The 27,219-nt window shown below is 32.9% G+C and overlaps 2 protein-coding genes across 8 annotated transcripts in view; one reads left to right on the top strand and one right to left on the bottom strand.

Moving 5' to 3' along the window:
• The window catches only part of LOC106055447 (mitogen-activated protein kinase-binding protein 1-like), a 70,971-nt gene extending 55,839 nt beyond the window's left edge, over nt 1-15,132 (top strand). The window contains exons 25-36 of one of the 5 annotated variants that reach the window (XM_056022550.1): nt 488-618; nt 1,150-1,343; nt 2,328-2,376; nt 3,281-3,337; nt 4,640-4,666; nt 5,650-5,727; nt 5,858-5,918; nt 6,533-7,018; nt 8,037-9,573; nt 10,235-10,311; nt 11,818-11,894; nt 12,367-15,132. In XM_056022550.1, the coding sequence (XP_055878525.1) occupies nt 488-618; nt 1,150-1,343; nt 2,328-2,376; nt 3,281-3,337; nt 4,640-4,666; nt 5,650-5,727; nt 5,858-5,918; nt 6,533-7,018; nt 8,037-9,573; nt 10,235-10,311; nt 11,818-11,894; nt 12,367-12,732 (3,140 nt within the window). In that variant the 3' untranslated portion in view covers nt 12,733-15,132. Of the gene's footprint in view, nt 1-487; nt 619-1,149; nt 1,344-2,327; nt 2,377-3,280; nt 3,338-4,639; nt 4,667-5,649; nt 5,728-5,857; nt 5,919-6,532; nt 7,019-8,036; nt 9,574-10,231; nt 10,312-11,817; nt 11,895-12,366 lie in introns of all 5 variants that reach the window. The other 4 variants (XM_056022549.1, XM_056022551.1, XM_056022553.1 and 1 more) reach the window with 4 other exon arrangements.
• Nucleotides 15,133-15,645: 513 nt separating this feature from the next.
• On the bottom strand, nt 15,646-26,716 carry LOC106055446 (DNA replication complex GINS protein PSF1-like). Of its 3 annotated transcripts, none has more exons than XM_056022555.1 (8): nt 26,691-26,716; nt 22,164-22,281; nt 21,100-21,164; nt 20,443-20,538; nt 19,795-19,885; nt 19,577-19,693; nt 18,869-18,943; nt 15,646-16,669 (listed from the first exon to the last, which is right to left on the bottom strand). In XM_056022555.1, exons 2-8 carry the CDS (start codon nt 22,236-22,238, stop codon nt 16,601-16,603), a joined length of 588 nt encoding a protein of 195 aa, XP_055878530.1. In that variant the 5' UTR covers nt 22,239-22,281; nt 26,691-26,716; the 3' UTR covers nt 15,646-16,600. The 3 variants fall into 3 exon arrangements, with proteins under 3 accessions (XP_055878530.1, XP_055878529.1, XP_055878532.1); XM_056022554.1 differs by lacking the exon at nt 26,691-26,716 and adding an exon at nt 26,483-26,562; XM_056022557.1 differs by lacking the exon at nt 26,691-26,716 and adding an exon at nt 24,587-24,610.
• Nucleotides 26,717-27,219: the final 503 nt, after the last annotated feature.

Here is a 27,219-nt window from a genome sequence, read left to right as displayed (position 1 = left end):
TTTTTAAAGAGAATTTAGATATTATCTGGAAATCCATGAGTGTCATTAAATGTGGTATGAGTCTGGGAGCCTGTGCATGTGGATAAAGTGCTTTGCTTGCAAACTGTGGAGTCACAAGTTCAGATCTCTGAGTCCATCTAACATTGGTTGGGGAAAGTAAAGGGAGTTGGTCATTCTACTTGCCATATAACACCCTCTTTAACTAACTACTATAAAAGCAGGTTATTTTTATCATCATCAGCCCCCAATTAGGGAAATATTACTTAAATCTAATAACTTCATCAAATAAAATTAATTTCTCTGAAACAAATTTTTATAATACCATGCCAAAAAAACTGTGTAAAAATGATCTTGTGAATAGTGTTTCTGATAGGGTTTGGGATTCAAACACTTAAGTCTTTGGTTTTCTTAGATATAGGTATAGAGTGCCAAATAAAAAACTGCACTCTCTAATACTCACTGTTTTTTTTATTTTTTTTATTTTTAGCTTCTGAAAGCACAGACCCTATTTCATTGGAGGAGGATGAAGATCACAACGATGAGACGCTGGCAGTGTCCACTCCTCCAACAACACCCTCTGACCCTGATAAAGAGTTTCTCTCCACAACCCCAGACAAGGTTAATACAATAACGTATTCTAGGACTAACATATAGGACATATAGAACATAGCATTATATATATATATCAATGATGAATTTCAGTCACACATTTTATATCGTTTTAGTTGCAAGTGTCATTTGACATTATTACTCTAACGCAAATTAAAAAAAAACTTAATTGTTTAGTTTAAGTTTTGGTTAGGAAGCAGGTTGATCAATAGCTTGCTGGTAAATAAATGGTACAGATTTTGTTTCTGAAGCCATAACAAATGAGCAAATTATTAATAAAAACTAAAAGCCCAGAATGTTCATCTCAATAACTATTTAGGTTGAATCATATAAACTTTAATTTAATTATTTTTGTTTCAACTGGGGTGGCATAGCCTAAACATTTAGTATAGTGAAACAACTTTTTCTTTAGGAACCTTCCTGTAGCCTAATTGTCTTGCCTGGTCTAGAAACTGGTTCTAAAGAAAGAATTTAGGGTTGTATGTACTGCTATATATTGTATCTATTACACTGCTTATCAAATTTTGGTTCATTCTTTAGGAGGATTTTGTTCGTGACAATTTTGAGGAGGATGCTTTCACTCCTGTACCACTAGAAAAGTTTATGAAGAGTGTAGACAAATTGGAGCGTCAAGTAGCGGATGGAACTTTGGCTCCATCATTTGAATCCACTCCATTCAGTCCTCGGCTCAGTCTTTCTGCCAGGTTTATGTCTCGAGCCTTGCCTCTTCACAAGTAAGTCAACCAATTAGTTTGTTTTTTTTAGACTAGACATCTTAGCTCAAGTATTAGGTGCCTTAGCTCAAGTACTAGACATTTTAGCTCATGTACTAGGTGTCTTAGCTCAAGTATCAGACATCTTAGCTCAAGTACTAGGTGCCTTAGCTCAAGTATCAGACATTTTAGCTCAAGTACTAGACATCTTATCTCAAGTACTAGGTGCCTTAGCTCAAGAAAAAAGACATCTTAGCTCAAGTACTAGGTGCCTTAGCTCAAGTACTAGGTGCCTTAGCTCAAGTATCAGACATCTTAGCTCAAGTACTAGGTGCCTTAGCTCAAGTACTAAGCTCCTCAGCTCATTACTAAAAAGAAAAATCTTAATATTGTTTGGTTATCTAGAGATCTCTGGTTAAAGTTGTCCATTGTGCTGATCAAGCAATGCTCTGAACTTGTATAACAATATAAACTTGTTAAAGTTATATAACAATATAAACCTAGAGATCATGTGTTTAAGTTATATAAAAATTAAAAAAACCTAGAGATCACTTGTTCAAAGTTATATAAAATATAAACCCAGAGTTCACTTGTTAAAAATTATATAAAATATAAACCTAGAGAGCAATTGTTAAAGTTACATAATAACGTTTGATTAGTAATCAGACATTATTCTTTGATCTGGGCATGATATGGCCTAAATTGTGCTAATGTGCTGTAAAACCCAAAATATCTAATTCTTTGATCACTGTGCTTTGCTTAAGATTGTATATCTTTTGTCAGTCAAGCTATTTTACAACTTACATGATCTATTCAAGTGATTTGTGTTTGATGTAAATATAGTTGATGGCTGGAGTATTGATTTCTTTGGACTGAGTTTGAAGATATTAAGCTCAATGAATTGTGACTTCAAAATTTCTTCAGGGTTTCAACTCAGTGAACCCACATGAGACACAAAAAGTCTGATTGATAGATTGTTTTTCTTTTTCTTTTTTATTTTTTTAGATCAACAGTCTCAGGGCAACTGCCTTACAAGCCAGACAACTGGTTCAATGTGAGTAGGTCTTGAGTTTCTAAGGCTTTCAGTTGGTGGAGTTGTCTGTTGTTGTTTTTTTATTATTTTGACCCTTCTTTACAGGTCTGGGATTTCATTTTTATTTCAGCTTCCAAAAACAAAAAGCATTTATTATTTTTTTTAGTTTTCTGTTTCTGCATCTATTTGAGAATGTAATTAAGAAACAAAAGGCTGGCATGAATAAAATCTTAGCAGAGTTGGTGAAAGTTCATTAAACTGTCTATGCAGTCTGATAAAACAACACTGGACAAAATTTTAGATATACAACTTGTGACCCACCTCTTGTCGGAAACTTTTTTTATTTATTTTTTTAGACATGTGGTTTTAACAGCATCTTGAATTATTCTATAAATTATTGGTTAACCTTGCCCTGCATGCAGTCTCTAATAACATGATTTGATCTTTATACAATGCACGGGTTAAAGCTTCCGTTCTTTTCTTTTAAACTTTTTTTTTTTATTTTTTCCGTTTTTTTTAATTTTAATTGACATTTTAAAATATTGTTTTTCACTTCAGAATTTTTTATTTAAAGAAATTAAATGAACCACAATGATAAACACTTAATTGAACCACAATGTTAAACAGTCAATTAATTGAAGGCTATTGATTGATGCAAATTTTTTGCTTATTGATTCCAAAAGCTTAACTTCAAAAACAAAAGATATTAGAAGAGTCTAAAAACAATTGTTAAATATAATTTTTTTTAAAACATTTATTCAGACTTGTAGAGTTTCATTTGAATTGAATACAATTTTGATCTATTTAAAAATGCCATCATGATTTGTTTTAGTCGTATGAGTAGACACCTCTAGCAGCACTACTCTTTTTTTTCCCTGTCATGATGTCATTCTATTCTTTTAATCCCTACTACCTTTGGTCACAGAGAAACAAAATGGAAATGTCCAGGGCTATGGATGAAACACGCAAAAGTCTTTTAGCTGTAAGTAGTCCCCATTCAGTTCTGTAGCCTAGAATGTGTTTGTCTGGGTTTTTTTTTTTTTCATTGGTGATTGATGGGATTCTCATTAGCTGCTGTAGAGTTTGTATCACTAGCTCTTTAAAACACTTTAACACTGAGGTTTCAGCTAAACACTTGAGATCCTGACCTATATAAAGTGTAAGTATTTAGATCATATTAAATGTAGCTAGATCTATGGCATGCTGGTTCTCTACTTGATATGAATGAACATTTTATAACTTTTTTTTTTGCTTGCACCTTTTACTCACAACAAATAAAATGGAACCACCTGAAACTAATATTAGATCAAGCAAACATCTATCTAACAATCTCCCTAGCAGATGTTTGTTTGTTTGTTTGTAAAATGTTTTACATAATTCGGATGTTCCTTCAGAGTTGAAGATAGTTTACTTCCTAGTCCAAACCTCCCGCAGGACGACGGGGGATGGGAGCGGGCAGGGTTTGAACCCTCGACCGTCGATAAATCCGAACGACAGTCCAGCGAGCAAACTGCACGACCAGGCAGCCACCCTGGTGGCAAAGAAAAAAATTTATAGATTTAGCCAGCATTTTTTTTTTATGTCAATACACTTTTTATGTTGTTGTTTTTTTTGTCCATTGACATGAAGGATTTCCGTTTATGGTCACTTGTATTGTTTCATCCCTTGTACGAACTAGTGATTGTTATGTACAACTTTTGTATAAATAGTAACATTTATAGTCTATAAAATAATAAGGCTTGTCTTCGAGTCCGAAGAAGATTAGTTAGGAATGCAGTTTTCCCGTCTGTATAATCACTACAAAACCATCTTGATACATGCAGTCCAACTAGATTAATGTTAGATCAAATTGTTGCTTTGTTCAGTATATACCAGTATTCAGTAGGTTCAGTATATACCAGTATTCAGTAGGTTCAGTATATACCTGTATTCAGTAGGTTAAGTATATACCAATAGTCTATATCCTGCCATTCTATGTTTAACTAATCTTCTTTATTAGTCTATAATCTAGAATAAAGTGAGACTGTACGCTTTTAATCATTCCTATTATACATATTTAGCTTATCTTAGTATATATATTTAGCTTATCTTATATACATATTTAGTTTATCTAATGAATTTTTACCTATATATGTAAAAAAAATTGCTTCTAATAGAAAAATGATTTTCTTCTTGCAATGATATTTAATAGCAGCTGTATATTTAATACTGATATAGTGACAGTACATTAACTCTAGAAATATCTTTCTAAATATTCTCTCCTCATCTCCTGTGAACCTTTCAGGCTAAAGAAACTATTGCATATGTGCATGTAAGCCAGCCCTAGTTCTGCTTGTTCAATGCTTCAAATGCTAACAGAATTTGTTTTGAGTTTTCAACTTGACTAATTTTGTTTTTGTGTCAGCAAGACAAGATAGACATTTTCCTTTGTACAAGAGAGACACTCTTTTGTTTTTAATTTAGTTTTGTACAAAAATATTGAACTTTTTTTGTTGTTGTCTGGAATTCTGATGCACATGTTCAGTAACCTTTTTCTAGGTTTTATTTAGTTGAGATATAGGTCAGTGAAGTTAAACAAAACTTTATTACATTTATATTCAGTACGTACTTGGAATACATTTTGTTTATTTTTTCGGTACTGACTTTACAGATGCCTGTCTAAGGTTTTATTTTTAAATATAAACTCTTAAAGTCAAATTTGTGTAGCAACTTCACAGTCCTATATCTCATCTTGTATAATGGATATATATTTTTCCAGTGAGTCAAAGCAACAGAAATTTTTTGTTTTCTGAAGACAGTTATTTACTATACATTATTTTTTCAGTTTGAATCAGTTATTTTATATATTAGTTTGCTGTGAATAGAAGATAACAAAAAAATATTGTAGCCTTTATATCTTGACTCCCTACATGTTGTTGTTCTTGACTTTAAATATAGAAAACATCATTTAGTGCACACTCTATCATATAGTTTTGTTTATTATTATCTTATTTTTTTCTATTCATTTATTTGTGTGTGTGTTGTTGTTTTTTCAAGATGCAATAATCCATATACCCAGGAAAATAGTTGTGTTTTTTTTTTTCCAGAAAGTTTATATTTCATTTAAATAAATAAATTTATCTTGAAGGACAATGATATATTATTAGTAAAAGAAAACAAGTTAATAAATTTAATATTAAAAAAAACAAAACAACTTTTGGTGTTAAAAAAAAAAGTGAGAATAAAATTGTAGTTTTAATAAAAATTTGCCACAAATTCTGTAATATATTTTATAATCTATTTTATATTCCTTAGATGAACCTGCGTAGCAATATTTGTGAGTCACCAGAGAAGGAAGATCCTCCATCACCTCCAACTAAATTAGAAGAAAAGGTTTGATGTAGCCCCTGAATAGTTCAAAATGATTCTAAATTTGATATCTGCACATTATATCTGTACACAATATGTTGTTGAATGCTTAAATGAAGTAAATTTGCCCCATTTGTTTTGTATCCACTTATAGGAAAACAAATTACCCGCTGTGGAGACAGAAACTGTTTCCTATTCATCGTCCCCAACGTCTGGTAAGTTTATGTTTGAGTTTCATCTTGGTTTCTTGATAGTTCTTTGTTTGATGTACCGTACTAGAAGCCTGGATATATCAGCACTGGCATATATATTCTATAGTTACTTGTGAACATATATTGACTTTTTTTTTTTTATTCTTCTCAGAGGAATTAAAACATTTGTAGACAAACCAGATTTGTTGAACTTGGTAGAAGATACTAGATTGTTTTGTTTTTTGTTTGATACACATTTTATTCAGTTATCATTGATTCATTTGAGATATTGAAAACAAAATTAAGAAAACATGAAAAAGAGGAACAAGTCCTGCTAGAGTTTGGTGTAGTCTCTTTGAAGCTCTATATTCAAATTTTATTTAATAAATTCTTTTTTTTTTATTCTTTGTAAAATGAATAATCAAAAGACTTAATTTTTATTGTTAGTATACTAGATTTAGTTGTGTGAAATAAATTATTTTACAATCGTTCAAAATTTATATTAAGAGATAACAAAATAATTTTGGTTTAAGCAAAAGTGCCTCATTTTAATTTACTTTGTAATTTAGAACATATATTTGATGTTTTTGTGGTGTTTTTTTTGGTGACATTTACTTGTAACATTCAATGCACTTCAGTTTTCGTCTCTCCTCCTTGGGGCTACTGCTCAAAAAATCTCCGTCGAGTGTGGGCCAATTTCAGTTTGACCCAAGACTCTATTGTCGAGGAGACCTTGACAGTTCACAGCCCACGTTGCTGTAGCCACAGAGTCCGTAGCAGCAGCTCAGAGTCTAACGTGACCACCAAAACCTTTCTGAAGCCATGCCCTCCCCACCTTGTGTTTCAAAGCCGCATTCCCACTCCACGGTCGTCTCCGAGGCCGTGTCGTCGAGCCTCACAGACACAGACAGCTACTCCTCCGAACCTTGTGGCAGTGCAGGTGGGTAGGATGCCCGAAGTCCCCAGTCCTTGCCGCAGCAGACGGAACATATGCAAGGTAGAGCTGGAAAGAAAGCCAGAGCCTCCTAGTCCCCAGAGACAAGTCAGCAGGGAGAAGCAGACAACTCTGGTTAGTCGGGAACGTTTACAGCGCTCGCTGTCCAGTCCCAGGGAAAGACAATATGGTAAACTCTGGCTTCAAGGAATGGTGTGTGGTCCTAGTGAAACTTTTTTTTTCCTTTTATTTGCCAAGTTGTTGTTTTACATTCCTTGGCATGATAGCAGATTAATTAGAAGCATGGCTGTTAATGTGGCCAAATTGTCTCTCAATTCCAGCATGCTAAAATTTACAACAATGTGTTGTTTGTTTGTTTTTTTAATTTTTATTTTGGATGCTTATCTAAAATACACATTAAAGGGGTTATTGTCGCAGCCTTTGTGTATCATTAATTAGGCTAGACTGATAATGATTTGATAAAGAATGTCTCAGTTTCCCTCTTAATGAATTCTTCTAGCACCTCCATATTTCTTAAACTTCCTTTCTTTTGGTTAGTTTCTCTTGGCTGGATTCTTTCTTTTAGAGCTCTTCAAGAGGGTAGGAGAAAGAAGTTAAGATATCAGCAGACGTTTAAGTTGTGTTGACCTTGACATTCAGACATCACTTCACTAATTTGTGGCAGTAACTTGTTGTGGCTCACTATGACTAACTTTGTGGATACTAAAAGATCTGTGTCAAGTTGCTGTTTTTAATTTGGTTTTCAGTTGAAATTTTTTTTTAGATGTGCTTCAATTCATATGTTGTTTTTATTTTAATTTATGTGTGTGTGTGTGCAGAGTTTTGTATATTGTTCTATAAGAAGTGCATAATGATAATGTGTTTCATTTTATGACTGAATCTCAATTAATTCATGATTAATGTTTGTATAGGCAAGTCTCTGTACTACTGTAGCATGCTATGTGTGCTATGGTCAGATCCCAGTAGTGGACTTTGGTTAGAAAGAGCAACTTTTTGCTGCTTTTTATGTGCTCAAGGAAAATGTTTCCATCCTCATTAGAAATTAAATCTCTGTGAAGCCATGTGGCTAATGATGATGTCTTGACCCACATCTTTAGAATATATTCTTGAAGATTAAGTTGAATTCTTTTCTTAATGAATAGTAGCAGACTTTCTGTAGTTGATGTCATTTTTCTTGTCTATTTTAGGTAGTGATCTGGATAGTCGAATGAAAAACAATTTTAGGGATCAATTCACCAAACCTAAATCTCCTCATCTCATCTCTACCTCATCATTAAAGACCACAGTTAGCACTAGCCCAACTAGCACCAATCAAGGCCTTTCTACTGTAGCCCAGGTGCTAGCTTCCTCTGTTCAAGGTCCAGCTGCTCGTAGAATCAGTCAGGAGAAAGAAAAAAGGAGGAGTAGGCTATCCTTGGAGCAGTCAACTGCCGCAGACACGACCGACATCTCTCTAAAATCTAGTGTCCGGCCCAGGCCGACGTATTTTAGACCAACACAAAGCTCAAAAAATAAAACCAATAAACCCGGTGAGTCTGATATTGCTCCATTAGTCAGCAGGCCTCTAGATCTGGGTAACAGAAAACCCAGGCAGAAAAGCAGTTTGGCTAACTCCAAGCTGGCTATGTATGCCTCCACACCGAATTTAATTCAAGGGGCAGAGGACCAAGAACCAGCCCAGAAACCACGCGGGTCTGAGCACAAGTTTTCATCCACTTCTAACCTGCTTATGTTCTCTGACCTGTCACGGAGCGTGCCTGACATCAATGATGCAGACTCTAGCACAGACAGCAGCTCCAGTGGATCTGTGAGGGACAGGCTTGCCCGTAGGTCTTGCCCCATGCAGGTTAAACTTATATCAAAATACTCAGTGACAAAAGACCAGCAGTTAATGCCTCCACCAAGTAGCATTCCAAACACATCCTCATCCAAAATAACAAATTCAACTCTGCAGCAGATAAAAAAATATGACATTGATGTTCAGCCCCGCCGAAAGATATCTGCCTCTGAAATGACATTAGACCAAGCAAAGAGTATTCTGTCTGGAAAATCTGGCATATTGACCAAGACGCCTAATGTGCTCAACACAACTGTGTCTTCCAGAGCAATGCAGTTTGGAAGGGATGCTCGTTCATCCAACTTGTCGACAGTGGCATCAGACACTCCCACTTTTGACACCGAGCTAGCACATGCTGACCCAACTCAGTTGGCAGTCGCAGAAGAGATAGAATACACTGCCAACATGTTGAGACATCAAAAACAAGCCAACATTAGCGGTCATTTCTCACCAGAACGCATCAACTCAAACCCACCATCCAACTTGGAAGCCAGTCCCCTGGATCTTCCTGAACGAGACCAACCATCGCCTAGTCAGCGCCGCATTTCACCGAAGCCATCACAGTCTTCACAGACATTCCACACGTCTCGTCAAAACATCTTTGTAACGAAATCTGAGAGTTCCTCCAAAGAATTGGGAAAAGTTGTTGACAATCTTGCCGAGGAAGACGGCAGTGCTGGATCTATCAAAGATCGCATTGCCAAGTTTCAATCAACGTCATCATCCACGACCAAGGCGAGACGTGCTCTCCCTTTATCTCCAAGCACATCCTTTAGTGACCACAGAGAACATTCTGACATAGGGCCAGGCTCTGAATCTTCTGACCCAGAAATAACATATTCAGTTGATACAGCCACATACAGTCTAGGACAGAAAGCTTTACCTGGGTAAGTAACATGGAACAAACTGTTTATTCTGGTATTTTAGGAAACATTGCATTTATGTGATAAAAAAAAAAAAGCTTTACAACATCTGCCTCCATAGATTGCAAGGTCTGAAAAGGATACCTTTACTTTTTAAAAATGTTAACTTTTATATAAATTGTGTAGTTTAAGTTTGGGAATTGTGTAGTTTAAGTTTGGGTCAGTGGGAAGCGTGGTCAAGAGGCTAAGTACGCTTGAACTTGGCTTGGCTACCTATGAAGGGGGCTGGAGGTTCGACACGACTAGAGCAGAGTTGTGTTTACTGAGTGCCTAAAGGCAGCTTGAAGACCTTCTCCCAAATACCCCCTCCCCCCCACTGGTCCACAAATAAGATTGGACCATAGCGCTCTTAGTAAGCATGAAATTAGCGCTATATAAAAGCTATAAATTAATTTTTATGTATTGTGTAGTTTAAGTTTAGGTTTTGTGTAGTTTAAGTTTAGGTATTGTGTAGTTACTTTTCTACAAGTTTCATGGAATGTATTTGCGATGTGTTGGTAGGACGCATCCTGTGTAGTGTGTACTGCTTGGTATGTTGATGTTTCACAAAGTGTAGAGTTTGTTTGTTCAGACATGCAATTCTTGTTAGATTTGTAAATGTAACATTTATGTTTCTGGTCAGCAGCAGTACAGACAATCTTGAAACTAAATCAGGGAAAAGATTAACTCTTTCATTGCCACCATCATCATCTCAACCTGCAGGTGAGACAACTTTGAATTTACACAATATTTGTTATAGCTTTTTTTGACATTGTTGTCCAAAATTGCAAATATTTTTTGTTGGCATTGTATTTTACACATCTGTTGACACTAGATGAAAAAATTTGGGGAAGATTGTTAGATATTTTAGTGAAGATTGTTAGATTTGTTAGGTATTTTAGTGAAGGTTGTTAGATCTGTTAGGTATTTTAGTAAAGATTGTTAGATCTGTAAGGTATTTTAGTGAAGATTGTTAGATCTGTAAGGTATTTTAGTAAAGATTGTTAGATCTGTTAGGTATTTTAGTAAAGATTGTTAGATCTGTAAGGTATTTTAGTGAAGATTGTTAGATCTGTAAGGTATTTTAGTAAAGATTGTTAGATCTGTTAGGTATTTTAGTAAAGATTGTTAGATCTGTAAGGTATTTTAGTGAAGATTGGTTTTTGTTAGTCATTGATGTTCTCCAATTAAAGTCCACTTTTGACTGACATCAGATCACCTATTCACAGATTGTGCAGCTTCCTTAGTTGTGTTGATTGGTTTTTGTCTATTCTATGAACAGCTTCTTCACTAACTTACAAAGTGTCGGAGATGAAATGAAAATGTGAATCATAGCTTCACTGGAAAAGTTAAAACCATTTTGAGAATTTTTTTCCCTAAATTCTTGCTTGCCTATATGTGGATAATGTTCATTTATATACTTCTGACATTTGAACAACAAATTCTAATTGTATGTCCCATTTAAACTTGAGGATCTTGAGTTGACCTGTATGTTTAAGCCTAAGGTCTAGGCATTGTTGAATTTTCAACCTTGTTCAGTGATCCTCAAATTACTTGATACAGTACATTACAGCTTTATTTTGAACTGAATCTGTGATTAACAAGGATAATAATAGTAAGCATGATTTAGGCAATAAAACAAAAAAAAAACATTCTTTTTATACTCAGATAGTGTAGCTGAATATGAAAGTGTAGGATTTGTATATGTCAGTGTAAAGTCATGCAAGTGCTCCTTCTTGTTTAGTGCCAGCAAAACCAATGACTTAGCAAAGCTTGAAGCCTTTGATTAACATGCATGACTAGATTGACACATTTATAACATAATTCTCTTTCTTTTTTGAAGGAATGTCTGTAAGATTAAAAAAAAAACATTAAAATGTCATACAATCTCAATACAGCTGCTTAATATCTGACTTCCCCTTTACACAAACAAACTAAAGTAAACTCTGCATTGAAGAGTATTTTGTAATGTATTGAATGCATCAGATTTTTGTATTGTGGAAGTAGCCTGAGTATCAAAAAACAATCCATCCTTGAAACTTAACAAACCAATGTTGTAGGTCAAGTTTAGTTCATATGTATTTGTAAAAAGTAAGAAACAAAAATGATACAGTTGTTTTTTTTCTGTTGTACTCAACACATTTGTAGTGATTATTTCAATTTTGCTTGATGTTCAAAACTTGATTCTTACACTGTACCTGATTTCACTGTGTTTCTCTCTTGGTCTAGTGACATTGACCCAGTGCCAATCTGTGTTGAATGACTTCAGAGATCAAGTCAACAAAATAAAAGACATTTTCCTACGAGTAAGTTATTTATTTTGAAAGAAATTGTGTTGGTTCTATTTTCACATTTTGTTAGCTATATGTTCTGTATGGTCTACTTAAATCTCTTTTCCTTTTTTTACTCTTGCAAGTCCTGTCACTTTTTATAAAACTTATGTTCCATTAGGTGTGAAAAAAAAAAATGTTTGAAGTTATTCTAACTATTAATGTGAATATAGCTCAAATTGCCATCTCTTAACTCTGGTTATGCACCAAAATAATGTTTATATCTATTAAGATTATATCTGGATTTTGACTAATCATGGCGTTGTTCTAAAATCTAGTCAAATCTGGTTTTAATCTCCAAGTTGTATAGCAATACATTTTTTAACAATTTTTTACAAAATTTAGAAAGATGATACTTGAAGAAAGATAACAAGTTTTAAACATTTTTTGTTTATATTATTAAATCTTGATTCTAGTGATTGTATTTTAAAGTTGATTGACTTTTCAGGTTGAAGAAAGAACAGATGAAGATGCTAACCAGATGCTGGTTTTGTTAGGGGAATTATTTCAAGAAACTCTTCAAGTTTTCACAGAGTTAGCTTCAAAAGCTGCCAGTTCCAATCCACCTCAACCAACACAACATCCAACATTCCATGTGGGAGCATCAGCAAAGACATCTGGGGCTGGGACTGATCAGCTGGCCAGCAGTTCAGTTGCAGGTTCGTCCAGCCAGGATGAGCCGTCAGGCCAGGACAATCAGATGACCCTGCTGACTGCGACCAAGGACATGCTCCAGCCGCTCATGTCTCAACTGTCTCAAGAACTTAGTCTCAGCATCCTGAAAATGATCAAAGCTAAGGTGGATGAGAGCTGAGTTGTGCGAGGGATGCTTTCTGTATAACGAGTGTGTTCAAATCCTACGGTATAGACACTGACTCTTTATTGTATTCTTAAAACTGATTAATGCTAATAGCAAGTTGTTTGCTGCCAACGTTTGTTTGACAAAATCTCCCACCTGTTCAGATGCATTTTTTTCTTCATTAAAAAATAAAGCTTGGTTTAAACTTAGGGGCAGATGATGCCATGTTCTTAAGACAGTAGACTTATGAGGGTGTCCTGTGGTCAACATAAGCCTGACCTACTTTTACTTCGCCCAGGCAAGGTTGAAAACTCATTGAAAACTGGGTGGACTGAGGGATGTTCAGAAAAAAATCCTAAACTCCACCTAGATTTGAGCTCAAAACCTCATTTCATCAGCCAAGTGCTTAACAGCTTATCCACCATGCCTCACATTTTTCAATGTCTCCTATAAATGTTACTTTAGTACAATTTTTTTTTTATTTTTAGAATATTTTTTGTTCTTTATTAAAAGTTATTTTTTTTTAATCAAATAATTTATTGTAAAACTTAAATGAACTGACCATGTAGAAAAATCAAATTTTTTTATGGTGAACATTTGATGTATTAACAAAGCAGTAAGTAGGCCCAATGTCAAGGTCTGTGGGCAAGTTGCATGCAGTGTTTTGTATACAAAATAGATCTGTCAGTCCAGTCTTTGTGATGTTTCCTCCTGTCACACTTACTGCTTTCTGTTGATTGTTAACATATCACCTGCACAAATGGTGTTAGTTTTTAGAATGTTCTGTATAATAGAACTCTTCAAATATGAAGATATCTTTGTTGAATCTTCTGCAATACTGCCATGCTGGCAGCCATATTTGTTCTGTTGAACCTCAAAGTCTTATCTGCTGAATGGATAGTTCTCTTCAATGTGCAATATGTGAGAAGTGACCTACACCCTTCCCATCAACCACTAAATTTATGTTGTCAAGTTTTAGCTAGGATGCCTTTTTTTGTCTACTCATTATCAAAGTTTAATTGTGCTTTTTTTTTTTAATTAATAAGAATCTTATGTCTTGCAAAATTTGTGGGACTTAACTCAAGGAAGAAAGATGCCCAAGTGTCAGGGATAAAAAACACAGTGTTAACATTTTCTATAGCATTGAATTAACATTAATATGACTTGTTGCATGAAAGTTAAGTCTAGTTAAAAGGTTGTGAGAGCTTGTCTATAAAATTGCCAAGGTTGTGGCTCTATTTTTGTTTTCTTAATTATGTTTTGTGATTATTTCACACATTGAGGCCAGTTGTCTTTCTTTTGTGAAGGGTTGTCTTCCTAATTGCCTCGTTGTGATCCTACTAATACTAATCTTGCCGCACAAAATTCGCTTAAGACTAAATATATATATATATATATATATAGTTAAACTTCAAACGAACCAATGGTCATAGGGCATTTCATTTTTTTCTTTTTTCACATTTCTGCGGTATAAACATATGCTCTTTTCATTGCAAACCTAATATTTTGAAATTCTATTCAGTGTTTAGATTCAGTATGAATTTGTGTTAACAAAAAATAAAATTATCTAAAAATTCTCCATTGTAATCATGCAATGTATATCTACTTAAAAATAAAAATACTCTGTGATAATCTTCAAACTAAAATTTGTTTTCTCTTGCGCTTTGAGTTTGAAATGTTTTAAAAGCTATATCCATGACTTGAACTGTTATAGTTCAGTGTAGGACGCAGTCCAACACATTGTGACAGAACAGTCCAACACATTGTGACATTTCACTATTGCATTGTGCCTTGTCTCACTATTTTCTGTTGTGTGTTGGTTAATAGGTGAAACGAACCCAAACTTTGATTTGTATGCAATTTTTTTTGCCTTTCTACTGATGTGTCAGGAAAACTAAATTGTTTCCGTTATAAATATTTTGATTGTGTACATTGCCGGTCCATCCCTCTTACCATTTAGTTCACTCAAAAACTGGATTCATTCTTGTATGCAAATTTTCATTATGCTTCAGTAGATAATATATTTATTTATTTATCCAATGTACTGAAAGAGATGGCAAGCCAGTGCAAGAAGATTGTATTCAAGGTAAAAGTTGAAATGTCAAAACATTCCTTTATGTGTAAAATGTACAGAGTTGAGTGAAGCTTTTGCTAACACATTGTGACCTTTGACCACCATGTATGTATATAATAGGAGGGGAGGGGAAAAGTTTCATTTCTTGAGCTTTTAAAACTAGAACATTGTCAATATTGTTTCAGTCTAATCATTGGGATTTGATTATGTCTCACTATTACCATCAATGCCATAAGTATCATTATGTACATGTTAGAATTCAACAAAACACGTACTGTTGATTTTTTTTTTAAGATCTAATATAAACTTAACAATGAATAAACAAATGGTTTCTAAGTTTTTTTGAGTGTTTGTTTTTTAAAGTCTTTTTGTTTCTTAAATTTAAAAGCTAAAAAGTTTAGTTGAGGGACTCCCTTTGACAAGGAAAATGCTTTTAAAAATGTTTGGCAGATATTACATAACTTAAAGCATTGAAAAATTGACAATATTCTCTTTAAAGTCTTCAACTTATGTACTATATGATGGGATAAATATAATGTTTCATCCTCTACAAGTTTTCAAACTAACTAATGACTTAACATTTGTTGAACTGATTTTTAGAAATCTCACCATTAATAATGTGATTCTAAGCTTTTCTAATAGAAGTTACTAGGCACGACCAAAAACATTTCCTTGGTGATGGAAATAAACTGCAACTTTATTTACCTCAAAATTTGCCCGTGCCACCGATTACCTGAAAAATCCAATTTTAGTTTGTCTTTTTTTAAAAATCTTAATTACAATGTTTTTTTGACAATTCTAAAACTTTTCTCCAATCTACTATTTCAAAGGAGAAGAGAAAGACAATGATCAAGTATGTTTTAGTATTTTCATTTCCAAACACTGTAGGAACTGCTAAGCAACTCATGGTCATAACATTTATTCAGACATCAAAGTGACATAATGTACAAATAACATGCCATCAAAATATAGGACCATAAATCTGTCATGGCTTAGTACTGTGTAACACTGAAAACAATAATTTGATAAAGCAATGTTTTTGAAACTTGCATAAATCATTTTCTCTGACAGCTAGAAGTCAAATTATTATTTAACACATACAACAGAAGTGTATATACCATGTTGAAAAGTAAAGTCTTGATTGTGTTGTTTACTTTTGAAGACTAAAAATTATTGAACCATCAACACTGATTTTAGAACACTGCACACTAGTGGACTATTCTCCCCAAGACAGTCCACTAACAGAAACAGTCTAGTTTCTTTCTGAGCTAAGCCCACTTGCACTACACCAAAGAAGGATTTTGAAAAACAAATGACCATACAGCTTGACTATTTCCTTTATTTATGACTTGGTATATTGTCTTGAATGACACATTTTTTAAAAAAAAGGGCTAATTTAGTTCAGTAGAAGTAAAAATTGATATTTGATTAACAATACCTACTGAAAATGTAAATGAAACAAAATATTGATATAAATTATTTAAAAATATAACATGCTTTGAAACATGCAGCAAAAAACTTGTGTTTAGTAGAAGTGCTTGGTACTATAAACAGTTTTTAAACATTTCCTCACAGCTCCTCTGATTTATCAGTAATGTAAAGAAGGTCAAAGTAGACTTCAAGTTCAACTTATATCAGATAGAACACATCACAAACAAGCCAGAACCAGATATTCCTATGACTTGAAGATTGATGAACTGAATCTTTTCTTTAAAGAAACTCCAAATGTTTGTGATGTATTCTGGTGTGATAGAACACATTGTCAGTAGCACCCCCCATGGTCCCAATATAAACAGACCACAAGCTAGCTCACTGTACTATATGTTCCAGAACTCCCTGACGAATCAAATGTTCACATTCTGACCTCATCAAGTAATGCTGTCAAAACAAAATCAGAGTTGTGATAGAGCAGTATTCAGTGTAGAAAAAATAATTGCTATGTTAATATAATAATGGCAATGTCTTTGATTCTGAAGATTATAGCTGAGTGCAGTGTTTTCACATGACTATGCAAACCCAGTTGTGACTAGCATATTTTTATGCATCTAATGCAGACAAAGCTGTTGTCCGCCGGTAGTGATGGGCAAAAGTTAACTAAAAAGTTGCTAACTTTTAGTTTAACTAAAAAAATTTAGTTAAGGCCAAAGTTTAATTAAAAAAAATAGTTTAGTTAAAATCCTAGTTTAATTAATTTTTTTTAGTTACAAACTAAAAAGTTTAATTACAAATTTTACAAACTTTTTTAACATACATACGGTCATACCAATAAATATTTAGATATATGTAATTTTAACTAAACTATTTTTTTTTAATTAAACTTTGGCCTTAACTAATTTTTTTTAGTTAAACTAAAAGTTTTCAACTTTTTAGTTAACTTTTGCCCATCACTAATAATGAATGATAGAGAGGAGAATAAACTAGAGGGTGCACAGGTCACTAGAAAGCCTTTTGACCATTACCCTATAATGGCCGCTATTCCCGCCTTTTAAAAAAAATACACGTGTTCATTATATTTCTAGCAAGTTTCGCTGCTTGATAAATCCTGATAATTCCTTGCTTCTATAGATCTACATTTTGCTGCTTTTTATTAAACACCAGTGTGTTCCTGTATAGCTGCAGGCAAAGAATTTTGCTTTACTATAGATCTAAAAGAAATGTCGACTCTTTTTATTTAAAAACTTTTTACTAGATAGATCTAAAGTTAAGAGTCTAATGACGTCTAGTGACGGTCTAGTCTATTACTATTAGTATTAGTCTATTACTACTATTAGATCTATAGTCATAATAGTCTATATTTAATTATTTTAGTCTCTTAGTCTTAAGTAGAGTCTAACTCTTAGTAGTCTTAGATCTAAATGTAAATTTAAAATTATAAGTCAATAATATAGATTATAGATCTCTATAAGTTTAGAGATTCTACTATTCTAGAATAAGAGTCTAGATTAGATCTAGATATATCTAGAAAATTCTAGATTACTTATAAGATCTACATCTATCCCATAAAGACATTTAAATCTTTTTTCATGTGCACAAATAAATGTTTATTACATTTTGCTAAAGAGATTGGTTGTTGTTTATATTTTTCATTTTTGGCTGTTTCGTCCTTAAAAAAGGTCAAAATAGTTAGTAAAAGTTTAACTAAAGTTTCTTAGTTTAGTTTAACTAATTTTTTCAATTTGTGATTAACTAAAAGTTTAATTACTTTTTTTTAGTTCAAACTTAGTTTTAGTTTAACTAAAAAAATTTAGTTTAGTTCCCATCACTATCCGCCGGTGGTCTATTTAAGTTTTCTTTCAGTTTTCTGCGTCTGTCTTCAACAAGGGCTTTCCTTTGGGTATCAAATTTTAATTTAATGTACTTATCAATAAATGAATAAAATAAATAATAATATCCAAATGTCAGATTCTAGAATACACTTTAAAAAATGACGAACATATTCAAGTAAATAAGTGTTGGTCGTTGTGCTGCCCACACGACACCCTGCTCAATAAACGTTGGCCAATGAAAACTTTAAAACCCTATTAGAGTTCATATTACTTAAACAAGTTAGCCTTCATCTAGAAAAAAAAAACTCACTTTGACCCCAAACCTTCATCTTTTGTCAAAACAATAGACCTAAAGACAGACCATGACAATAACCCCTACTGCCACTTTCATATCTCTACTTTAAGAGTGCTTCCCCACTTTGTAGAAGAAAAAAAGCTATTTGTTAGAGGTCTAGATTGAAATATCTAACACCTACTTATAAAGTAAAGTTCCCTTTTTCAGACCTTGCGATATAAGGGGCAGATGATGTAAAGGTCATCTGTTTCTGCGGCCTTTGGTTAACGAGGGTGTCATTTGGCCAGCACCACGACCAACCGCCTGTACTTTTCCCCAACTACTAATGTCAGGTACCCATTAGAGCTGGGTGGACTGTAAAATCAGGATTCGAACCCAGTAGTCCTGGTTCAGAAGCCCAGCGCTTTACCACTCAGCTACCGCGCCTTCAAAGCACCTACTCGAGCTTTATTCTAATTATCAAAGAAATATTTTTAATTGTTAGTAAAGATCAATAACTACTAAATGTTTATTTACCTGGCTGTTTTTCTTCAACAGAATCACTGTCCCATCTTGTGTTTCAAACTCTCCATGATCCATCAGACATCTCACCTGCTCAAACAAGAATGTTAATAAGAACATTATATATAGTTTCTACTTATTGGGCCTCAATTGTATGAAAAAATATTGAATAAGAAACTCCTTGACTTTTTTTCAACAGTAACACAAAACTTAAGATCTTCCCACATTTGTATGTATCTAGGTGGATCATGTATTGCCTGGAACAAATAGGCTGCCACTTTGTGTATTTTGGGGTCAAATTTTATGTGCTTGGCTTCCCACGCTTGGATCTGAAATCTCAAGTGTGAATACCACTTGTAGTTGGTAGTTTGAATTTCTAATTTTAAATGGGTATCAGAAATTTGTTTGGGATGGTAAAAAATGTGATCATTGTGTGAACCATATGACAATTGTAAATTTATCCTTAGTCATAAAACATATTTTTTACAGACTTTTTTTTACGGAAGTTTTAGTACAATGTAAAACTGGTAAGCAAATTGAAATCATTGTCACACCAAGATCAGAGCAATTTTCAGCATTCAATGATAAAGATAGCCAACAACTATACATTGAACAACAAAAAATAAATACTCCAGTGCAAGTAATCTAAAGGTCTTCAAATTCTTCAACTATCTATTGTAGATCTTTCTTTAAAAAATACTGTTATGCTACTAAATAGATTACCAGAACATAAAGACTTTTAGGTGGCTTCATGTCTTGGGTTAAATCCAGCCCACCACTTTCTCCAATAGACCTCATATAGTTTGCCAATAGTCTGTTATACTGATTGAACCACTGGACCTGAAATATATATAAAGTCAATTATAAGAGAACATAATTAAATAAAACAAATATATTTCTCTCAGTCCTACCAATTAAAACTGAACTAATTAGCCTCTAACCTCATGCTCACACATGTTATACTTCACATCCGCTGGAAGTACACTGCCAAACTCCCACCTCATTCGACGAATATTTTCCAAACGATTATACCTATGAGAGAAAAAAAGATTTTTTAATTTATAGCTAATACACCAACAAATAATTTGGAATAAAAGGCTAAGTCAAATAATGGACATGTTTAAAAAATATAATTAAGCCTTATTTAAGAACAATCTCTCCTACTTAAAAAAATTAGGTTTGGCATTCAATGTTCTGGAGAACAATGGATAGCACTGACCAGAAGTATGACCAATGATACCGCCAATAAGAGCTTTGTGGGAAACAACACAACAATTCACATTAAAATTACAAAAATTAATGTAGGCAATATATAAGTGTATAAATAAATGTATGAACTTCTTTATAGAGACTAATAAAATCCCCATAGCTCCAGAATGTCATAGTTACGGATGTGTGTAAAGCTGACAAAATATTGAATACAAACACACAAAAATAGCTTTAAGACATCATAAAGAAACTTTTTTTTTTGGTGAATATTAAGCATTAATTTTTAAAAAATTGAAAAGGCTTGATTTTGTTTTTTAATCATTTGAGGGAGTTTTATAATTACTATAAAATCCAAAGTAAAATTTAAAGTTACCACATACAAATAAGCTAGCAGGCATCGTTTGTTTCTCTGTATTCCTGCATGTCTGAGCTGTATGGCTGCCAACACATCATGCTGTCCTTCAGCTGCGTACTTACTGCAGTGAAAAAATAAGTAATAAAAAAAAGTTATAATAATGCAATATTAGAACAATAACAAAAGCCAAACAACATCATAATATGAATCTCCTAAAAATTGTTTTTAAGAAACAAATTGCAATTCACAAATATAATCTATTACATTCTTATTATAAAATTTCTAAAGTAATGTATTACTGACTGAAATCTGATTAAGTCAAATTTATGTCAAGTCAGGAGACAAATGGGTTATAAATTTTGTATTAAATAATTCGAACTAATAATTCTTAAATAGAAAAAAAAACAACAACAACAGAGGAATTGAAAAAAATTAAATGGAAAATGGCTTATATTTGAAGCTTAAAATTGCTTTGCTTGACTACACACAAATGTAATGCAGAAGGCATTTTCACACAGAACACACCACTACTTGTCATATACAATTTTAATGATCTTTTTTTTTTGTAAAAGTATCATTTATTATTTTACATATTAATAAATTATTTTCAAAACTTAATCCAGCCATCCATATATATATATGTGGATATATTTACAGCAAAACACAAAATGTCAAATCTTACGCTGTATCTCTATTCTGTTCAAATAATGTTTGCACTTCTTCTAGGACTTGACGAATCTTGTCCTCCTACATAAACAAAATGTATAGAAGTCTATATACAGAATCCACATCTAGAAATCTACATTAATAATAATAATAATATTCTTTATTGTCCGTATGGAAATTTGTCTTACAGTTTGTGCATTACACCAGACAAAACATTTTAACTATAAAAAAAAAATAAAAAATTGTACATTCACATGACTCACTCATAATTTACATGTGAAAAGTTTATATCAGATTGTTTCTATTTAATGATTTGATTTCCAGAGGAACAAAAGAGTTTTTTCTGTCTGTTTGTCTTTGCTATCTGTGTCTGCTATCTCTTTTGTGAGGGTAAAATCACAAAATCCTGGCCCAAAGGGTGATTTTTTTATTTCTAGAATCTTTTTAGCTTTTTTAAGGATGTTTGTCTCAAACAGCTGCCCAAAAGGGTTTTTTTTTTTTGCCAATGACTTTACCAGCAGCTTTTAGGATTCTCTGGAGTTTATTTTTATTTTTAGTGCTCAGATTGCCATACTATATAAATAAAATAAATACATTATAACTTAAAAATGTTATATAGCACTACTTTCATGCTTATAGCATGCTCAGAGTGCTAAGGTCCAATCTCATTTGTGGACCAGTGGGAAGAGGGGGGGTATCTGAGAGAAATTTTTTCATGCTGCCTTTAGGCTCAGTAAACAAAACTCTGCTCTAGTAGGGTGCCGAACCTCGAGCCCCCTTCGTAGGTATCTAAGCCAAGCCAAGTTCAAGCATACTTACCCCCTCGAACATGCTTCCCACAGTATAATCTAAATACAGAATCCACATCTAGAAATCTACATTAAAAAATTTATAGAAGTCTATATACAGAATTCACATCTAGAAATCTACATAAAAATGTAGAAATCTAAATACAGAATCCACATCTAGAAATCTAGCTTTGTTTTTTTAAAAGTAAATGTAAAAGGAAGATGATTAAAACATATACATGTATAAAGTTTCTAAAGATACTTAGACTCTAAATCTAAAATTAAGACTTACATTGAAGGGCGGTAATGTTCCCCCAGAAGTTCTCTTGAGTTCACGAATCAAGTCTAGAGCTTTCTCTGCCAGCATTTCTGACTAGACTCTACTTAGACGACTTAGAGAAGATCTAGATCTAAAGATTAAATTATAATTAAATATATGCCAATGAAATGTCACTGATCACTTTTTATGCCATCTAAAATCATTTTATGTTGTTACTCTAGAATCTAGATCTAGTGACTTCAGTCAAATATAATTTTATATTATAATGTATTTCAATGACTGTGCTGTGTGATGACTGTGGGAAGCAGAGTATCTTTATAAAAAGTTTTATTCGCAATAGATCTAGAATCTAGACTCAAGATTCAACTCAAAAAATATAGAATCAACATTTTGTAAAATTAATACCACCTCAACATCCCTAATAATAGGCAGCATTTACAGACCACCAAATTCTAGTTTAGAATACATGCAGGAACTATGTAATCAGATTACTACACTTAAAGAGACAAATAAAAATGCAGTTTTTTGGATATAAATTGGAAAACACTAACCATAGATAAACACCAAAACCTTAAGGACATAAATGAGCTTTTCATAGAAACTTTACACAACCTAAGTTTAGATCAAATCATTAAAAAGCCAACTAGATTAAACAACACATTAGATCTCTTCTTAACCAACAGACCTGGATTAGTAGTTGATTATGATATTATCCCTGGTCTATCAGACCATGAGATCATAAAAATACACAGTCAGATAAAAGCAGTAGCCAATACAAAACCCAAAAGAAAAATCTTACTCTGGAATAAATGTAACCTAACACAACTACACCAAGCTGCATTAAACTTTCAACAAACATTCTTATTAGAAAAAGACATTAACCAACCAGTCGATGACCTCTGGAATTTCATTAAAAACCATCTTAAAAGCATTATAGAAAATCATATACCAACTAAATACACATCAAACAAAATAAATAAATGCTGGTTTAATAATAAACTAAAGAAGCTTTGTAAACAGAAGGAAAACCTATATAGGAAATTTAAAGAAACTAATGCAGAAAGAGTTTACAAAAAGTATATAAAAATTAAACACTTAACCCAAAAAGTAAGCAGACAGCTGCAGAGTGAATACATAAACAATGTAATATCTAAAGATAACAACAAAAACCTATGGTCATACATTAAGTCTAAGAAAATGGAAACAACAGGCGTAGCGCCATTAAAAGATGAACATAACATAATACATAATGATAATGAAACTAAAGCAAACATCCTAAACAAATACTTTGCATCAGCATTCTCAGCCCCAGGAGACAAAGACATATTACTGAATTTGAACCAAGTAGACAACATAGATGATATAGTAGTACAAGAAAATGGAATTCAAAAACTATTAGCCAACACCAAACCAAATAAAGCTTCTGGACCTGATGGTATTCCAGCTAGATTACTCAAAGAACTAAGTAATGAGCTAGCCCCAGTGTTCAAAATACTCTTTCAGGCTTCACTTAACCAGGGCAGAGTACCAAAGGACTGGAAAGAAGCTAATGTCACCCCCCTATTTAAAAAAGGAGAAAAATCTGACCCAGGAAACTACAGACCAGTATCACTTACCAGCATCACATGTAAAATCCTAGAACACATAATATGTAGCAACATCATAAACCACTTAGACAAACATAATGTCCTCACACCATACCAACATGGCTTTAGGAAATATAGATCATGTGAAACACAACTAATAGGACTAATTGATGATTTTTCAAAAGGTTTAGATAATAGTGAACAAATAGATGCTATCTTACTAGATTTTTCTAAGGCTTTTGACAAAGTTCACCACCATAGTTTGCTTAAAAAATTAAAATATTTCGGCATTAATGGTCCACTGCATCAGTGGATTAAAGATTTTCTGATAGGGAGAGAACAAACTGTAATAATAAATGGCTCTAAATCAACACCGATAACAGTAAACTCAGGCGTACCTCAAGGAACAGTCTTGGGTCCACTACTATTTTTAATTTACATAAATGATTTACCAAATTGCATTACTTCAGGAACAAAAGTCAGATTATTTGCAGACGATTGCATAATATATAGAACAATAAAAACAACACAAGACACATATATTTTACAAAGAGAATTAGATGAATTACAGAAATGGGAATCAAATTGGAGCATGTCTTTCCACCCAGAAAAATGTCAGTTGTTAAGAGTAACAAAAAAACTAAAACAAATTAATTCCACTTATCTTATTCATGGCAAACCAGTAACACAGACTAAAAACGCAAAATACCTAGGTGTTATAATAAATGAAAAACTATCATGGAATCCACATATTGATGAAACTACAAAAAAATCAAACAAAGCATTAGGATTTATTAAAAGAAATTTCTATAAATCAAATAAGAACATAAAACTAAAATGTTATTTAACCTTGGTTAGGCCAATAATAGAATATGCATCCTCCGTTTGGGACCCCTCAACTCAAGAAAACATTAAGAAACTGGAACAGACACAAAATAGAGCAGTGCGATTCATAACAAACGAATATTCACATTTGACTAGAGTAACACCTTTAGTAAAATCACTAAATTTAGAAAGCCTTCAGGACAGAAGGCTCAAAAGTAAAGTAGCAATCATACATAAAACACTGAACCATAATCTTCAAATACAAAAACAAAATTTAATAAAATACTCTGAAAGACACAAAGATAAAGGCACATTCCTCGTCCCATATGCTAGGACAAATTTGTACAAATACTCCTTCTTCCCTAGTGCTATTAGAGCATGGAATGGGTTGCCTGAGCTAGCCAGGAAAACCAGTGACTTGGCAGAATTTAAGTCATTGGTTAATATGCATGACTAAATGCATGACGCGTAGGACGTAATCATCTTCTTTTTTGAAGTAACGTCTGTATTATATAAGATAAGAAGATAAGAAAGATAAGATTCTAGATTTATAGTATAGATAGTCTAATACATAGTCACTAGATTCTAGTAGATGAGACTGAGCATGAGAACAGATACAGATTTAGATCTACATGACTTAATAATAATATAAATAAAGCTTGTCTTCGAGTCTGAAGATAATCATAATCATTCATAATGAGGAATTATGCAGTATTTACAAGATCTAGACTGTACTCTAGACTAGATGATCTAGAGTAGTTAATTTAATCCGGACATTACATGAATTCAAACATTCACTGTTTTTGTGGTCATTAAGTCTTTATTTTGATATTTAATATGAAACTAGCGCACTGTATAATGTGCTTGCCCATTTTCCAATGATTCTGACCCAATTTCCTTCCATTTAGTTGTTTTTTATGTAAGAAAAAAGAATTTCAAATGTGTAAGTCAGGTTGTTGTTTTTTCCTATGTTACCAGGATGACTTTACCTCTTCCTAAGGGTTAAGACTAGTTGGCTAAGTCTATGCTAATGAGCCCGGCAATATTTATTCTGTTTTTGGAGCTGATTTATTTGATTCATAAGCCAAATTGTTTGATTCCATACAAAAAAAAAATTAATAGGGTGTTTGTATTAAATTACGATTTTCTTACCAAAATTTATTTCAAACAGCCAGTTTTGGACATCAATGTTAATGATCTTATATTATATTTGTTTGTTTTTTATAGAGAATAAATAGGCAAATGTTTGGAGTGAGCTTGATACATTGAATGAAGTTAAATGCCTAGATCTAGACCTACTAGATAGATCTAAATTTATATCTTATAGAGAGAATAGAAGATTCAGCTAATTAGGCAAGAATGGCCATCCTAGCCTGTCCTATACTAAAAAAGATCATCTGTATTAGAAATTTATAAACAAAAAACACAAATATTCAACACACATCTAATCATGCAATCATAAAATAAGTATAAAAGTTCGCATAGACCTAATCTTGGTAGAATAAGTGAGTTCATATTTTTATTTTTTGTGTTCGTATTTATGCATAATTTGAAAACATCTTAATGATTTCATGTGAGGGGCTATGACTGTGGATCTTAAAATTTAGTTACTATTAATATAGAATTAAAATATGAGTTTATTGATGCCAAAATATAAAGACTGTTGGAAATAAATTATAATGGTGTCTGGAATCAAATAATGAATAATGTGATCTAGATCTATTAAATCTATATCTTGATCTACTACAGTCTAGACCCTAGAGCTTGGAATAATTTTTTATTGAATTTATTCATTGGAATGGGCTCATAAAAGACAACAGAGCTTGGAATATTTTTTTATTGAATTTATTCATTGGAATGGGCTCATAAAAGACAATGGGCTGGGTTGCTTGAGACTTGAGGACTTAGTCTTAGGCTCACTTCGACACTTCACTTGAGCTAGCCAGGAAAACCAGTGACTTGGTAGAATTTAAGTAATTGGTTAATATGCATGACGCGTACGCGTTTTTTTGAAGTAACGTCTGTATTATATAATTATAAGATAAGAAGATAGATATAATAAAGATTTAGGTCGATTTAGATCTAGATCTAGTTTGTTTAGGTCTAAGTCTTAGGTAGGTGTCCATACTTCCCGCTGTCTGCTGAAATCACAGGCCTATATAAAAAAAAATATACAGTTCAGATCTAGACAAGTAAATTTAAAATCTAGGTCAGTATTTCTCAAACTTTCCATTACAGGAATATTTCGCACATCAGATATAGGAGAATTTTGCAGATTACTGCCATAGACATAAAATATATTATGTCTACGATCCCTGCTTACTTTGTAGTTAATTACTCTAATAGTTCGTTGAACTGTTCCGAGAAACACAATTTGTTTTCATTCAAAGTGTTTTCATTATGTAAAAATAAAGTGGATGTCAATTGTCAATAGCTTCTTTCCTAATAAAACTAATTTAGATCTAGTTCTAGACTACAAGACTTCATTACAAATAACTATGTTCTGCTGGAAAGCGGTGTGAAAGTATAAAAGCACTCATTAGGCCCAACATTCGACAGCTGCTCTGGGTCCGACATTTATCCCACATGGGAGATGACCTAGGCTCACGCCAAAGGCGCAACAGGGTGTACCTCGTAAGCGCTATAGAGATCATTCG

This window comes from Biomphalaria glabrata, chromosome 3 (genome assembly GCF_947242115.1).
Source record: "Biomphalaria glabrata chromosome 3, xgBioGlab47.1, whole genome shotgun sequence".
Lineage (NCBI taxonomy): Eukaryota > Metazoa > Mollusca > Gastropoda > Planorbidae > Biomphalaria > Biomphalaria glabrata.
The sequence above is the reverse complement of the archived record's forward strand: the minus strand, read 5'-3'. Positions and strand labels throughout refer to the sequence as shown.